Genomic DNA, 18,036 nt, shown 5'->3' with positions numbered 1-18,036 from the left:
AGACGCATGAGAAAATTAAGACAAGCGCATAGAGTTCGGGATAAATTTCGCATAACTTTTCTTGCGCTACCTATAAGTTGTGTGTAGAAATGCTATCCACGGAGTGGCCTTGCCCAACGACCTTTATGGCGTCATCTATAGCGGTTCTGTACACGTATGTACGATAAATGTAAATTGCAATAAACGTTTTTGCAGCAGCCCTCAGTTAGGCAGCAAATGTCACGACGTGTATCGCAGCGCGAGTTCCAGCAGCTGCTAAATTCTGGAGATCAGAGCACAAGCTGCTCCTCGCTATTGCTTTCTTTTAATGCGTAAGCATTTCTATGTGACTCATCGAAGTTGATGAAAAGAGGGCTACGAGACGCGGACTAAAAGAACAACATGTACGACGGACAAGGCGCTACTTCCAACTAAATGTTTTTTTGAAGAAACAGGACTTTAAATAGATGCAACCAAGAATGGCCCATCGTGACATCTCAACCTCCCTATCTCATTAGAAAAGCTATCTCTTTTTCGGTAAGCGTCACTGAAGGGCAACTAATACACGTGCCCTCGGCCTTTGCAATGTAGAAAGCTTCTAATATCTCCCGTTCTAGTCTATCTCTAGACCGTGCCAGAAACCTGGTGTCGCGAAGATACGGACGACAATTGTGACGTTTACAGTGTTCTGCCAGATGGCCCCCCGCATTGTTATTTACGGCCCAATTGTGCTCACGCACCCTTTCATTAAAACACCGTCCGGTTTGGCCGATATAAACCTGTTGGCAACTTAGGTGTATCTCATATACGACATTACTTTTGCAAGCAGTGTACTGCGCTGCATCTTTCTTAGAGCATGCTTCGGGTTTTGCTTTCGTCATCATAGGACATATCTTGGCCAGCTTACATGGTGCACTGAAGAGGAGATTGATACTGTGCCTTTGTGCCACCTTCTTGAGATTGTGGGACACCCTGTGCCAATAAGGAATCACACGTAATCCCCTCCTATCAAATGGCTTTCTTGTGTTAGTGCCCTCTCTTACCTGTTTGATCTTTTGAAGAAGCTTATCAGAGCTTCTAAGCTTATCTAAGCTTGGAAGTAGTGCCTTGTCCGTCGTACATGTTGTTCTTTCAGTACGCGTCTCGTAGCGCTCTTTTCATCAACTATGCAAAACCAACTCGCCCACATCAAGCTTCTGCGACTCATCGAAGAAAATCGTCGCTCACGCGATAAGCTCAGAGGCCGAGTGTCTTACCAAACGGGATAAACACCCACGCTTGCAGAAGGCGAATATATTCTGTACGCTATGAATCTGTCGTACCACGTTGTCTGCGTCCTCGCGTAAAATTTTGCTTTCGTCATCATAGGGCATATCTTGGCCAGCTTACATGGTGCACTGAAGAGGAGATTGATACTGTGCCTTTGTGCCACCTTCTTGAGGTTGTGGGACACCCTGTGCCAATAAGGAATCACACGTAATCTCTTCCTATCAAATGGCTTTCTTGTGTTAGTGCCCTCTCTTGCCTGTTTGATCTTTTGAAGTAGCTTATCAGAGCTCCTAAGCTTATCTAAGCTTGGAAGTAGCGCCTTGTCCGTCGTGCATGTTGTTCTTTCAGTCCGCGTCTCGTAGCGCTCTTTTCATCAACTATGCAAAACCAACTCGCCCACATCAAGCTTCTGCGGCTCATCGAAGAAAATCTTCGCTCACGCGATAAGCTCAGAGGCCGAGTGTCTTACCAAACGGGATAAACACCCACGCTTGCAGAAGGCGAATATATTCTGTACGCTATGAATCTGTCGTACCACGTTGTCTGCGTCCTCGCGTAAAACAGGCAGATTAGCAGTCAAAGAGTTATTAAGGATGATAAGCAGTGATGACTGGTTATTTCAGTCTGATTGCGTTTGACAATCGTTCGACGCGGATGAATAAGGTGCTCCTTATTCGGTGAAACAGTGAAGTCGGTGCAATCGGTTCTGATAACGGTGAAATGAATTCTTATAAGGCAAATAAGGTGTGATAACGATTGAAAGGGTCGAATAAAGTCCGATATGGTTGATAAGGACCGGTAAGGGTTGATAAGAATCTGGTCATATTCGAGAAAGTTGATAAGGACATATAATCACGATTTCCACGATCAGATTTTTGCACTCAAACCTCTTCTACGCACCATGGCTTCTGTAGTCGGCGAATATAGAAAGGTCTATTGAAGGGCTTCAAATAAAAGAGCCGCTTCAGCATTAGTAACAAAACAATGAGTGTTACATCACCTATTTGACAGTGCCAGGAATCTATTCAGGTCTGCACGGACGGTGCAGACCTGAAAAAACTGCGACGGCAGCTTATGCTATACCAACCTTATAGGTAGAGTACGCTTGTCTACTAGGACGCACGTGGTCACCAACAGTAGCGGAACTGGTGGCAATTCTCCAAGCCACTTAATTTATCAAGACACAAGCGCCAACAATGTAGGCAATTTGTACGGACTGCTTATCGGCTTTAGCATCTCTTGAAGATACTGATGACAGGCAACCACACGCACGAATAACATACGCAGTACTGAACAGTTTAACTCGGGCTAAGAAAAGAAAACGTGAAGTGATATAACAGTGGGCCCCAGGACAAGCTGGTATAGCAGGCAACGGACTCTTAGCCGAATTAGCGGACTCGTTGGCAAAAACGGCCCATAAGGATGCAGAAACTCAACTCATCCCTTTGTCACCAATGTACAGGAAACGCATATTGAGAGTAATAAAGAAAGGCTTGTCTATGTCAACCTCTCTTAATGAAAATACTAAGGAATCAATTCTCCACGAAGTGGACCCTCAACTCGGATGCCAGCTGGCAGTAGAACTTTAGAAAAGTACCCAGACACAACTTCATCTACTGCGCCTTAGGACAGTACACCGCAAATTTTGCCTATAAAGCATAAAACAGGCTTCTTCCTCGGCTAGCTCCTGTGGCCACGACGATGAGGATGTTCACCATCTATTCCTCAAATCCCCCATATAAGCGACGCAAAGACGGCAGCTTGAACAAGAGCTTCACTCCATTGACCATCACCGACCTCTCTCACTCGCAAAATTGGGGTCAATTGCCATCGCGAATAGCGCAGCGAAAAGCATTGAACGCATTCGAACACTTTTACGAAGATGCAGGAATCCTTAACAAAAGCTAGACACCGCATTGAATAGCCACACGATGTTACGATAACTTGCTTATTTTTGTAACTATTAGCGCTTGTATATTACGTGTTATACTTGTTTTTGTATTGTGTGCGTGCATTCTCTCAGCTCTCTGTAATTCCTCATTTGTTTATACGCTCATCGCAGACTAAATCACATCCGCTTGTGTGTGTTTGTGACTTTGTTCAGAAACTCATTGTGGTGCAACTTGCATTTGCATTTCATATTTATATGTTCATGAGTTTATAGCACTGTGTGCAGTGGATTATTGACCCTACGACGTGGTTTCTTTACATTTTTATATATGTTCTTTTTTAAAATTGCTGTTTCTTTTGCGCAAAACGGAGTAGCCGTCACCATTACAAAGTAACTACGTCCCTTTCGTTTATGTTCACTTAAATAAAAAGAAATCGTGCCGATGATGCTGCTCGATCTGCTCATGAAGACGGCGTGCAAGATCCTAACCCGCTGTCAAAAACAGATGCAGCAGCGAAACTTGGAGTCCTTGCAAACCACGTCATACAATCGTTCTAGAACACACCTAGTTTCCACCAACCACGTCTTCATCGTCTTCAACTTCGTCCTCCGCCTGGACTGTCCCGTCGACTCACAATATAGATAAATGATTATCGGCTTGAACTCTGTCCGCTTCTAGCCCATCAGCAGATGTAGCTTACGAAACTTCGATCTATCGACGTTGATATCATGTTAAAACGTATCTGTGTCAAATTTCTGTTTCCCGCAACCACTATACTGTGGCTTTTTCTCTCATAGACAACACATTACTTTCACATAAGTAGAATCGTTCTCTAATAGAAGCATTTCTTCGTTTCTAACGAACTTGAATATTTCAGTTTTTTAAGGGAAACGTCACCTCTGAATACTTTTGTTCAAACAAATATTAAACGCAGAAATGTCCTGAAGCGATCTGAATGAGAACTGTTGCAGTTAAAACAGGCAGTCCAGTGTTGGCGAGTATTCAGTCTGAATATATTATGCAAATTCTATTCCACAGGATCGCATCAAACCCAGATTTTTTTCTTGGTCCTAGCGTGAAATATTCAACTCCGGGTAGCAAGAAAACTTGTCTCCTGAATTACTGCATCTCAATCAGCTCTAAATGTAAACGAACATGCTCTTTAAGGAAAAATGCTGCCTGTGTTTCATGATGTCGGCAAAATTGTTATTCAGGAAGTTGCAGAATGTTTTATATCCCGTTAATATCACGATCTTGTCCGCTTTTGAATAGCTTTCAGGTGTGCTTTACACAATAACAATACTTGTTGTTTTGTTCAGTATTGCAGAGTTGTAGCTCCTCGAAAAGTTTGCTTTCATTTGCAGTTTTCGTAATAGTTAACCTATTAGAAATATCTGCTCTAATAGTTGCAAAATATATCTTTTCTTGTGCTTAGATGGAGTAGGATATACCTGTGGTTATGCTAACCTTTGCTAATACCACTAAAACTTCTCTCTCCGCCCTGTGTGGATATGCTATACACCTACACCGTGACAATGGAAATGCGTGACTGAGCGACTGGCGGAAGATTGAAGTGAAGGTCACCACTTGTACATTTGCTGCACAAAGTGGGCGCAAAGTGTAATTTTATATTGTTCTCCCACTGTTTCCAAGCTTTTCTTGCAAAATTTGGAGCCCTGAATAGCGCTTTTGCTTCCGTCCATGGGTTGAACATTTTATTTCTTAAATGCCACACTCTTTTTTATGTAAAGAGATTCAGTGCTTGTCTAACGCCAGCCTTCTGACCCGCCCCAGTTGTTAAGTGGCCTTGACGCAGTGCTGCTGAGCACGAGGTCTTGCGCTCGATTCCTGGTCATGCCGGCTGCATTTTGCAGGAGGCGAAATTCAGAAACGGTCGTGAACCATTCGCGTTAAAGAATTCCGGATGGTCGAAACTAATTCAGGGCGGTCCCCTACGGCGTCTCAAATAACCCCAGAGTCGTCTTAGAAGGCTAAATTAATCCAGTGAATTAATTATTAATGCCAGTTTTCGGCATTTCACACGCCTTTGTATGGAGAAGGCCCAGTTTCCGCCGAGCTCAAGGTTTCATCCTAAATAGCTACGACGCTATCATCTGTGCTGAAATTCACGTAAGACGTCTCAGAAAATCAATTAAAGTAAGCGCAGAGAGTTCGGACTAATTTTCGCATAACTTGCCTTGCGCTGCCTATAATCAGTGTCTACTAATGTTATCCATGGAGTAGCCTTGCCCCACAACATTTATGACGTCATCTATAGCGGTTCTTTATGCGTATGTACGATAAATCTAAATTGCAATAAACGGTTTAGCAGCAACCCTCAGTTATGCAGAAAATGTCACGACGTGCGTCACAGCACGAGTTCCAGTAGCTGCCACATTCTGGTCGTCAGAGCACAAGCTGCTCCTCGTTTTTTTTTCTTTCTTTAAATGCGTAAGCGTTTTTATGTGACTCATCGTGGAAAATCGTCGCTGAGCTGTGATCCTCAGAGGCCGAGTGTCTTGCCAAACGGGGTAAACACCGACGCTTGCAGATTGCGAATATACCTGAACCCTATCCATGTGTTGTACCGCGATGTCTGCGTTTTCGTGTAGCACAGCAGGATAAACAGTCAAAGAGTATTGAAGGATGATAATGTGGGATGAGGGGTTATATGAGTCTCATTACGGTTGACAACTTTTCGACGGGGATGAATAAGGTGCTAAAGAGCGACAAGGGTTTATAACGGTGGGATCAATTCTGATCAGGTTAATAAAGACTGATAAGGGTTGAAAGGGCGGAATATAGTCCGGTAAGGCTGATAAGGTCCGGTAAGGTTTCATAAGAGTCTGATCCTATTCGATAACGTTGATAAGGACATATAATAAAGGTCGGATTCATTCTGATAAGGTTGATAACGACGGACAAGCGTTGATAAAAGTCCGATCGAGTCCGACAAGGTTGATAATGAATACAAGGGTCGATAAGGGATGGATCATGTACGTTAAGGTTGATAAGAACAAATAATTGTACATAAGGGCCAGATTGGTTCCGATAAGTATGATTCCGACTGATAAGGGTCGATAAGGGTTGATGAGCATTGAATCGAATCCGATAAGGTTGATCATCATCAGTCTATTTACATACACGTCGTACATTACATTGCATTACATTACATACAGTACATTGCAGGGCGAACGCCTCCCCTTTCGATCTCCAATTACGCCTATCTTGCGCTAGCTCATTCCAACTTGTGCCTGCAAGTTTTCTAAGTTCATCCTACCGCGTAGTTTTCTGTCGTCTTTCACTTCACTTCCCTTCTTTTGGCAACCATACTGTAACTCTAATGGTCCAAACAACGCATTACGGTACCTGCCCAGGTAAAGTTGATGACGACCGACAAAGGTTGATAAGGGCTATATCGAGTCCGATCAGGTTTATAACGATCGATACGGATAATTAAGGGTTTATACTGGTCACATAAAGAGCCAAGACAGATTACACAGCGAACAAAGCGTAGATTTAACAAACCGTGTACTGCCTCGTCAATCGCGGTAAACAACACACGTCGCGTCGTTTGCCTGGAGACGAACAAGCGGCACAACGCTTACACAGACAACTCCAGTGGAGTTTCAATTGTTTTCTTCTACGAAGCCAAACATGTGTTATCCTGGCGAAATACAGGTAAGCAACAACTGCATTGATAGGAACGCCATTTTTCTGTCCAAATGCACTATGAAAATATTTCTTAAAAGATGCTGAAATTATGATGTGTTTTTGCCTCGATATTACTCCGTGGAATACGTGTGCGTACTTAGCACAGAGCGCTCGGGCGCCCCAGACTAAGACGAGGATGAACTGATCCACCTGCTCGGGTTGTCAGCTACAATGGTCAGCGCTACAATTGCTTCTGTAAATATATTTTGTAATTAGTACTCAAAAAAATTACTCCTTCATTTGCGTAACAGTATTTTTGAGCATTTCTCTAATTATTGTGACCTACAATGAGCTGGTACGTTGTATTTACAGCTCAGCAACTTAGAAGGACAGCTACACATTAGGTTTCTAACAGCTGCATATATTTTTCAAAGCGCCGAAATTGATAACATTTATTGTGCTCTAAAAACTTCAATCAGTAAATTAATAGATTATACCGTTGCAAAAGTGGCAACGTAAATGTACGATTTCTTTGTATGAAACGCGTCCTCTTCGAGACCTGCAGCAGACGAAGTTTATGAAATTTGGATAATTATTCTCTATAGTGGCGTGCGAATATCCGAAATTTCGCTAACAAATCGCATATGCTCTGCTATACGATTTGTATATTTGAATAGCCCGAAATATTATATTCGTACTTGATTCGCGAATTCACTATTCGAACTTGTCGACTCTTCGTCGCTTTCAATTATGTGGCAGATAAGAACACCTTATTATGTCTCGAGGGAGACAATACGATGGTCTTACAGACTGATTCATATATACTTCTGTAAGATAGCTGTGGCATACAGCGGCGCAAGGTCTCCAGTTCCTGAGAAAATACACGGGAGAGATAGATTCTGCTCAGTAATTCCCACTTATTCGATAAGAACAGGTCAGTTCTAGGCAGCCTACATACGAATTTGTCCCTATTATATATTTCACCAGTCCGACAATGTTTAGAATTCTTTAAAACAATTTGCCGTGTCATAGTATACACCGCTCTGCTTCAGTGTAGGCAACACTTTACGTGCTAAGGTCTGAAACCGAGCTAGTTGGAGCGTAAACGTTATTAAGAGACACAGTGCAAGAACAGGGAACGACACACACATGGAGGGCACTCTTCCAACTGAACTTATTCACATGAGATGACTGGTCTTTAAAGCTTTACAACCAGCAGTTCAGCCACTGCACACGCGCAAAATTGCTTCAATTATATACGTTTTTGTTTATTTGTGCCAGTCGACATGACAGTTCTACTCAGGCCGCTTTAATCAAAACACGAAGGTCATTAAATGAATCTCGGAAGTGGTCAAACTATCAGCCTAATATAAACAATGAGTGGCTCAAAATATAGAGTTGGTTTAAAGGGTAAAATGTACCAATCATTAAATCGTTCATGGCAAGCTGACGCCAAATTTGAGAACCCTGCTTTACGGCACTCTTCCCAAGGAAGTTCAGGATGGCGTCGCGGGTTACGGCACTATCCGTTTTCAGACTACAGCCAACACCTTAGCTGTTAGGCTCAACGAACTGTTATTCTTCTATCTGGCGTCCACAGTCTACAAGCATAGTGACAAGTTAGCACAGAAGGCTCGTATCTGCATTAAGACCTGCCTCGATCGCTCCAATTCTCAGCGGCCTTCAGATAGCGCTGTACGACAGAGACCTCAATGAAGACGGTTGAATGCCTCTGGTGATCAAGGTCTTTCAATATGAAGACAATTATCTGGTACTTTTCCATCAGACTGCCGACAAGGCTTCGAACAAAGTAGAATAAATCTTCGCCACTTTCTACAAAAAAAGTTCGCTTCACTAACTGCTAGAATATGGAAGTTCCTGCTAACTGCGCACACTCGCGTCATCCAACTTGATTTGCACCCCGTGCTTGCGCGCGCCTGCGTCCACGTATACGTCCCTCTTTCCGAGAAACGCCTTCTGTCTCTCAGCTCGAACCACTACCAGTTGTGTTGCGCCGCTAAGCGCGAGGTCGCGACTTCGATTCCCGGCCACCGCGACCGCATATAGAGCAAATTTTGTGTGCCTAATTTTCTTGAATGTTACGCTCTGCTTGCTCGCTCTATATCAGAGTGAAGTCCAGCTCAATATTTTGTTGCCTCCAGGACCGTGCAGCCATAGTCGGCGTGTGGACCCTCGAGACAGCGTCAGAACAAAGGGGGCCGATCCCGGAGACAGCGAGGACACGTACGTGGGTCATGCGGTGGTGGTCTCCGCGTTTTGCTGTCATCACGGGCGGGCACGTAAATGGTATTTTGCCAAGTACGGTGCAGAATAGCACAGGTTGTATACCATTTAAATAATCATTTATCAAAAGCTTCGCTTCTCACACATTCCAGCATGTGGAATAAATAAGCGCAATTCTTGTTTTTCGTGCTTTATCTATTTTCCCCAACCTTGCTTCAATATATCGTGCCCCCGATAAACTTCTGCTTCTATCCGTTATTTAAACGGAGTTTTGTTAAGTTTAACAATTCTTATGTCAATCACTTCAGTGGAAGTCGAAATAAGATAACTTCTGCGTTTCACATATCTTTGGATGAAGAAAACCGAATTTACCCCGACTTTAAGCGTCATATTAAATACTGTCACAACGCCACAATCTCGCACGACATTCAGATAAGACACAGAAGAGATTTTATTTCTTAAATATTACGCAAATGTCTACTTAATTTCAACATAAAACTCCTTACACTTCTTCTAGGGAGCTTCTACTAATGTCATCCGAGGGCTATAACCTCTTCCAGCAACGTCGCCTAGAGCTATACATTGTACGAATATAAACTGTACTTGAATGAGCAGCGCTCACTAAGCAGTAAATGTTACGACGTCTGTCACAGCACGTGTTCCGTGACTAGCAAACTTCAGATAAACAGAGCACGAGCTGCTTCTTGCTTTTTTTTTTCTTTCTAGAGCCGAACATGCAACATTCTTGTGGCATGCAGCAAAACCTCTCTCTAGCAACAACAGTATTGATGACTATGAAATTATTGCGCCCAGTGGAACTAAAGTCTTAATCGTGAACAGAAAGTGCAAGTACCATATACTCTCGATTAGATTTTTTTGATGTATTTCTCTGCGTATGCGCGCGATGCAGTGTGTCCTGAAACGTTAAATTTTCAGCTTAGTAGTTCTATAAGGCGATTGGACATTAAGCTTCTGCTAGCATTATTTAGGTTTGAGGCAGAAGAAAAATGACAAAATGCCATGAAAAATGCTTCTTTCATTAGAAGGGCGTTGCTGGTGCCTACTTGAGAAATACTTAAAGGCAAGAAGCGCACGGCACAAGAAAAGGTAAAAAAACAGCTTGCCCTTCAACTCTGAACCCTTAATGGTTTCACAGAGTTGAAGGGCAAGTCACAGAGTTCACAGGCCCCTTAATGGCGAACTGCACCTCCGCCGCGGGTCGGCCCGGCATTGCACTACCTTCGGGACCGGCCCACATATAGGGAGTGCTTAACGCCTGTTTCAACTACGCCGCCGGCCGGCCCGGCATTGCACTATCTTCGGGACCAGCCCACTTATGGGGAGTGCTTAACGCAGGGTTCAACTCCGTCACTGGCCGGCCGTGCATTGCACTATCTTCGGGACCGGCTCACGTAGACGGAGTGCTTAACGCCTGCTTCACCTCCACCGCGGGTTTGACCGAAATTGCACTATATCCTGGATCGGCCCACGTATGGGGAGTTTTTTCTTTACCACTCCAACCAGAGGAAAATTTCCTTGGACGGTAGAGGTACACAGCTTTGATGTAACACAGGACAGGCCCCTTTTGCGCCTGTCCTGTGCTTGACCTTCGTTTTATGCCGCGTCTTTCTCGCGCTTTAAAAATGTTATCGTAAGATTGAAAGGTGACGCTCCCGTCAACAAGCAGAGAAAACGATAAACGGGGCGGGAAAAGCAGGGATGTTAACAGAAGAATATTTTGGAAAAATTCCGTGGTATACTATAGTAACGAGAAAAATAACGTTGTATACTTTTTCATCAAATTTCATCAAGTTCATCAAATTCATCAAATTTTCTATTACTAGAACCGACGGAAAGCAAACTATTTACTGCATGGGGTTGGGTTAGCATATGACCAAGGCGGGTTTGCCATCCAGAAACGCTCGCTTTGTGCACCCTAGAATGCCTATAGTAGACAATTCATGCTGATGAAGAAACTTTCCCGGTATGACCAGGCTGCACGACTAGACTGCGCCGTCTTGTGTTTTCTATGTCGTATCCAGTATGTGAGAGCTGAAGCATTGAGGCAGCCTTCAGAAAACTTTGGTCTTTCCGTGCACAGCACGTTGCAGTGCTTTCGGGCAGCAATTGCGTTCTGCAGTTGTTAATGCAAGGACTTCCTCGTGTCAGCGGCGCACAATGTTCCTAACGCGTGTCCAATAAACGGCGCAGCCTTCGATTTACTGTAAAGTTTCAGTGACCTCCCTCTTAGGTAATCGCAGTGGCCAATCAGTGCAGTGAGGGCCTTCTTCACGATTTTACAACTTAGATCAACAAAGAAGGTTTCTGTAGACATTCAACGTCTTGTAAACCAAGGCGTTGACAGTCATTTTCAGTCTTTCTGGTCGCCACGTCACCAGACGTGTGTGATGAAAAGAGTGAGGAGGCCAGAAGCGTCCCTGCTGCATCACCTCCACGCAGGGTCTGTGCATGCTTTGGCACATCGATAGCTGCATGAGTTCATAGCGCGTAGGATAACCGAGGCATTCTCTATCAGGAAGAGGAGAAAGTGCTGTTTTTGCTAATATTTATTTATTCATTCGCACAAGGAAAACGCTAATTTATGCTCCACATGCAACAAGAGAATGTGAATCATTCTGTTGTTTACGTTAGCCTGTATCTTACGCTAGCCTGTCGTTAGCGACAGGACACTCAGACTGTACCATTTATGTCTTTAATATAAACTCGCTTTACTTGTGTGCTCGTCTATTCCCTTTCTTACCCAAAACTGTGTCCCGTCATATCGAGAAGCTTGTATTGATGTGTTGGAAATGGCTATGAATATTTGGGTACGCCACCTCAACGTGTTGTGTGACCTGTTGGACCCACTGCGGTGTTCAATAGTATATCTCGGAGTGTCCTGATCTCGCTACAGAGTGCAAATCTTTGTTTGATGCTTTTCAGCGTCCAGTCGCATCACACGCATAGTGTCAACGCCATCGCCCTTCAACGAGGACATTGAACACGAAGGAGGTAAGCATATCTCGGCATCCCGTACAGTCAACTGATATAGAATGGTAAGTTTTAGCAATCTCATTTCAGATGTATCGGTACAGCGGGCGGTATGGCTCGCCATCGTGCGGTGGATGTGGCCGACAAGCAGAGGGCTCCCGTTCTGTCTCGTCTCGCTCAGCACGTCGTTTGCTCATCCGCCTCGCTCTTCGCTTCTGGATGATGTCCTAGTGAACGACCTGCCTATAAATTTCACTTTTTTAAATTATCATAAAAGGGGACATTCGATAGGACAAATAGCTGGAAAGTCTCGCAAGTATAGATCAGCCTGCAGCCAACAACATCCTTCTCGCCATCCTTCATCGCAATACGCCGAAATACCATTTATGTAGCACACATTTTCTCACTGCTTTAAATGAGCGTTGGAACGGTTCCTTTATCATACCCTTTTTATCCTACCCAAAAGGGGGAGCCCAGAAGTAACTAGAATCTTATTTGCTGAACTGGAAGTTTAGCTAATGCCTGCCCGCGTGTCAAAGCACACGTATTGCACTATCGTCAGCATCAGGTGCCCACGAGCCGTGCCTGTGGAAACTTTTGCCTACTCAGATATTTTCTTTTCTTTTGACTCTGTGTCACCATCTGCGTCGGTTTCGCGATGGCAGACGTCAAATATCTACGTGTTGTCAAAGTAGGTGTCACGAACGCGTATTAAGCTGCCTCTGACGTAAAAAGCAAGGTGTCTTTGTTGTCTTGATATTTTTGATATCGCTTAGCCCGTACATCTTAATTTGTAACGCAAATTAAGAAATTTAGCAACCAATTGTTTTTGTTTTTCTCGTTCGAACGGCCATACAGTTGTGTGACGCACTTCCTATTTAAAACGCCCCAATCATTGGATGTCAGGCTAGCGGCTTGTGCACCATGACATCGCTCCTGCCCAAACACTCAACGTGGGCACTTCCCGACGAATCTTTTATTAAAATAAATTTTGTGGTTTTACGTGCCGAAACTACGATTTTATTATGAGGTACGCCGGACCTAGGATTAACTCCGGCCACCTGTGCTTCGTTAATGTGCAGCTGAATAAGTACATGAGTGCTTTGGCATTTCGGCTCCATCGAAATGCGCCTGGCGCGGCCGGGAACCAAACCCCCGACCTCGTGCTTTGCAGCACAATGCCATGGCCGCTAAACCACCACAAGAAGTCAACTGTTAGGCCAACACTACGTTCCACTTGTATTCTTAAGGTCAAATACAGAACAGGCGAATGTCCTGTGTTTGATCTTCTTTGTGTGCTTTGTTTTTTTTTCAGCTGTAAAATTCCTTTCGTTAGATTAAAGGCTGGCGCATCCATCAACTCGCAATGTATGTGTATCATTATAGGCTTGAATTCTGTCCGCTACTAGTATTGCAACATAGTTTACGAAAGTTTGATCTATCTACGAAGATATGGAGATGATACTTACCTGTGCCAATATTTTGCTTCCCGCAATCACTATTGTTTGCTCTGTCTTATGCGTAACAAATTTCTTTCAGATCAATAGAGTCGTTCTCTAATTGAAGCCTTTCTGCGTTTTCAATGAATATTAAGAAGGCGACGACGAAGTTACTGTGCTCGTTTCTGGTTTTCTGCTGGTGCTGCAGTTTTTCTCTATTTAAATTATTTTCGTGCATCAGTAACAGGCAACGTCGTTTGTGCTGAACCCAGAAGACTCCTACTCTGCTGGGAGATCCTCCCCGAGAAGCTTGCCATGGAATATAGGGTCCAGGACTCGTCTGGCGCTCAGCATAGACCGCCCGCGGCTTGGAAGCGGCTCAGTTCGGCAGTAAGATCCGACGCTGTTGATTCCGAGCTTTCTGACTCAAGATCGGAAGATTCGGATGCTTTCATACCTGTGAAGCACCGTCGTCCAGATATTCCGGAGTTTCCGGAATAGTTTCCGGGTATTCCAGATAGTTTCCAGATATTCCGGGAAGTTTCCAGATATTCCGGAGAAGATATTCCGGAATATTTAACGAGAATATATCCTAAATAATTGAACACATCACTTTGAGGTAACTTCCAGTGCTAAAAAAGCGACTGTGCGATATTTTTGCGTGTAATTTCCAACTTAATAGTTGGTTCTTGGTGACCTCTATCGGCCAGTGTTTCTGGCACAAGGAATAGCAGACCTGTGCAAACATCTGTACAACTTTTTCTCTACTGACGGCTTGGCCCCTGTTTCTTGCTTAGTTCGTTCATTTCTTTGCACTTTTTTTTTCAAAACGTGCCGTGCGCTTCAATTGAAACTTCGCCTCAGCTAGCGCATTGAATTTATTGAAAAATGTATGAATAGAGGCTGTTTGCTATCGTGCATTTTTACGTCGTCGTATCCCACGTGTTGTGTCGACGCCCTGAAATTCACTTACTGTAACAAGCATGTAGCGACCCTTCGGGCATAATCTTTGTTGGCCCGCCAGGCTTGGTGGTCTGTCAGGTTTGGTAGGCAACATTGATCACCGCACCAATAAACACCGACGAGCCCAGCTGCTCGGCGGTCAGTCATCGTTCATCACCACCACGCTGCAGAGTGTCTGTCTACGGAGGGTGCCTCGAGCCCTCCCTCGTTCGCGAACCTGGACGGATCGTGACACTGGCGACAAGTACCCACGGATCGTCGCACGCCGCCGCGAGCGCCGAAACATCGCCCCCCGTTGCTGCCACCATGCCACTGTACGGAAGGCTCGATCCGTTGGAGGGAGATTGGTCGGCCTGGACAGTTTACGAGGAACAAGTCCACGTGTTCTTCCGGGCAAATAACGCGCCCGAGGCTAAACAGCGAAACATTTACCTGGCCAGCTGCCGGACCCGCGTCTTCATTCTCCTGCTCGACGTTCTCAAGCCAGCCACGGCGCATGTTAAGACGCTGTGTGAGCTGCTCGCCATACTGCGCTCGCATTTCAACCCAGCACCGTCCACACTAATGGAGTGTTTCCGCTTCAACAACCGTAGCCGCTGGAAAGGGGAGACCCTCGGGCAGTTCATTGCTGCCCTACAAGGGTTAGCGAGTGCCTATGCTTTCGAGGACCAGCTGGACTCGCTGCTCGGGGACCGTTTCGTCTGCGGCATCAACAACCCCGCCATGCAGACGCGACTCCTCGAGTTCCCCGAACCCTCGCTGGACGACGCCGTGAAAGCAGCGCTGCCAATGGAAGCTGCCGCCAAGGACGCTGGCGAGATTGCCCGTGCGACTGGCTCACCGTTGGCGGAAGCGGCGGTCAACAAGTTGGCGACAAAGGGGTCAACAAAGGTGACCTGCAGTCGCTGTGGTGGTGCCCACTCCCCCTCACAGTGCCAGTTCTCTCAAGCGCAATGCTTCACGCGCGAAAAAAGTGGGCACCTATCACGGGTATGCCGAAAGGGGAGGACGAACAGCAAACAGGAGCAACAGCAGCCTGGTTCAAGCTCTGGTACCACACAAGCCCGCGTCCAGGGTGGCCGTCGCAAGGGCACGCGGCGGGGCGTGCGGCAGCAGGCTCGAGTTCTTCCGCGACCCACCGATTTTCGACATGTAGCACACAGGCCTTGTACCATGGTCTGTGCCGCCGTACATGCTGACCGTCGAAATCTGCGGTCACCCCATTTCCATGGACCTGGACGCAGGCGCCAGCGTGTCTGTCATGGCCGGGAAACGGTTCAACCGTATCTTCCCCGGCGTGTCCGTCGAGGCTTCGGGCGTGATGTTGCTCAGCTACTTCGGGCAGCTGTGCCTGACCCAGGTCCAGGGTCAGGCACAGGTCTGCGTTCGCATTGACGAAAGGGAGGCAACCCTTCCCCTCAACGAAGGACTCGTCGCCGACGCTGCTGAGCCGAAACTGTATTCATGCACTGGGGGTTCGTCTGCCAGAGTACCAGGAAGCCAGACTGCATGTGGTGAAAGACGTCCCCAGCTTCCTGACCAAGTTCAAGTCCCTGTTCCAGCCAGTCTTGGGCACATTGGCCGGTGCGACGGCTGGCATCTATGTACCTGAGGGTGCCCAACCTCGTTTTTTCAAGCCTCGCCCACTGCCGTTCGCTCTGAAGGACGGGTTCACCCAGGATCTGCAACGGTTACAGCGAGAGGGCATCCTGGTGCCCGTCAAGACGTCTGAATGGGCCGCTCCGATCATACCAATCCTCAAGCGAGACGGCAGTGTAAAGATCTGCGGGGATTTCAAGGTTACCATCAACGCCGTCGCTACCGTCGAGAAGTAAGTACCCGCTGCCCCAGATTGAAGATATAAGGTCAGCGCTGTCCCGTCGACAGAAGTTTACCAAGCTTGACCTCAGAGATGCTTACCAGCAGCTGGTGCTCCAGGATGCCTCCCGGAAGTATGTCACAATATCGACAACTAGGGGCTCTTCCAGTACACGCGCTTACCGTATGGCGTCAGTCCCGGTCATACTTAAGAGGGAAATGGACAATTTCTTCAGGGGCAAGAGGCACGTGGCGGTGTATTAGGATGACATCCTGATTACAGGCAGCGGCGACGGGGACCACCTGCAGGACGCTGGCCTCAAGCTCAAGCTGGAAATGTGCATTTTCCTGGCCCCCAGTGTTGAGTACTTGGGACATGTCATTTCCCAGGCTGGCCGAGCCCCGGCTCCCCGCAAAGTCGATGCTGTATTCAAGGCGCGTAAGCCCCAGAATAAGAAAGAGCTTCAGAGACACCTCGGCCTCATCAACTTCTACAGGAGTTTCCTGTCAATTCTGTCGGAGCATATACAGCCACTCCATCTTCTGCTTCGAGATGGTGAGCAATTGGTCTGGAAGAAGGAGCAGGACCGGGCCTTCCAGCGCAGCAACGAGCTAATTACCAAGGCTCCAGTGCTAGCACACTTCAATTCTGCCAAGCCTGTCGTCCTGACCGTAGATGCGTCGCCGCACGGCGTGGGAGCCATGCTAGCACACCCGTACAAGGATGGCCAGGAACACACTGTGTCGTTGGCTTCTCGTCAGCTTCATACTACAGAGCAACGCTACAGCCAGCTGGACAATGGAGGCCTGGCCCTCATGTTCGGTGTCGAACGCTTCCACCAGTATCTGTGGGGCCGGAAGTTCGAGGCGGTCACGGACCACAAGCCGCTGTTGGAGCGGCAGGGGCCTGACAAGGCAGTTCCCGTGCAGGCATCACCTCGAGTGGTACGCTGGGGCTTCAGGCTGGCAGCTTACATTTACCAGCTGGTTTGCCGTCCTGGAAAGGACCTGGGACCTGCTGATGCCCTGAGCTACCTGCCCCTGCCAGAGGTGCCTGATGCTGTTCCCGAACCTGCTGAAGTGTTCATGCTGTAGCACGGGTACCCGGAGGTACTCGCCAGATCTGCGGTATTGCAAGCGACCAGCTGGGAGCTAGTCCTGCCTCTGGTCGTCAAAGCGGTGTCCCGTGGGGAGAAATTGGTTCAGCAGGCCTATAGCCACAAGGCCACCGAGCTGAGCTTGGAGCAGGGCTGCCTACTGTGAGGGTTCCAGGTTGGTGATACCACAAAGTCTCCGGTCCAGGGTCCTGCAGTTGCTGCACGCGAGTCATCCTGGCGTGGAAAATACCAAAATCGGGGCCCGGTCCCATGTTTGGTGGTCTGGCCTGGACCAGGAGATCGCTCACACAGTGCCGAGCTGCCAAATCTGCCACGAGCATCAGCGGGACTCACGTCATGTGCAAATCCCCCCTGGCCGTTACCACAGAGATCCTGGTCCCGCCTGCATGTGGATTTTGGCGGGACCTTCAAGGACCATTACTTCTTGGTAGTGGTGGATGCCTTTTCGAAGTGGGTGGAGGTTCTACCCGTCACCACTCCATCAGTGGTGACGGGTATTGAAACGCTACGACAGGTCTTCGCCGCCCAAGGGTTGCCGCACGTCATCGTGTCCGACAATCGTCCTGCTTTGGCCAGCACAGAGTACCTGGTGTGGCTGACGAAAGCAGGACCATTGTCGGACACAGTGACGTCCGGAAACCCCAGGGTGACGAAGACCTGTCGTAGCGC

The 18,036-nt window shown here is 46.9% G+C and overlaps 1 protein-coding gene across 1 annotated transcript in view; it reads right to left on the bottom strand.

The window, feature by feature from the left end:
* LOC142590820 (glucose dehydrogenase [FAD, quinone]-like) overlaps positions 1–14,929 on the bottom strand; it is a 134,462-nt gene extending 119,533 nt beyond the window's left edge. The window contains exons 1-2 of the mRNA XM_075703224.1: positions 14,864–14,929; positions 14,649–14,784 (exon numbers count right to left, since the gene is read on the bottom strand). Coding sequence (XP_075559339.1) covers positions 14,649–14,784; positions 14,864–14,929 — 202 coding nt within the window. The remainder of the gene's footprint in view (positions 1–14,648; positions 14,785–14,863) is intronic.
* Positions 14,930–18,036: the final 3,107 nt, after the last annotated feature.

The sequence above is a fragment of the Dermacentor variabilis genome, chromosome 8, assembly GCF_050947875.1.
Source record: "Dermacentor variabilis isolate Ectoservices chromosome 8, ASM5094787v1, whole genome shotgun sequence".
NCBI lineage: Eukaryota > Metazoa > Arthropoda > Arachnida > Ixodida > Ixodidae > Dermacentor > Dermacentor variabilis.
The sequence above is the reverse complement of the archived record's forward strand: the minus strand, read 5'-3'. Positions and strand labels throughout refer to the sequence as shown.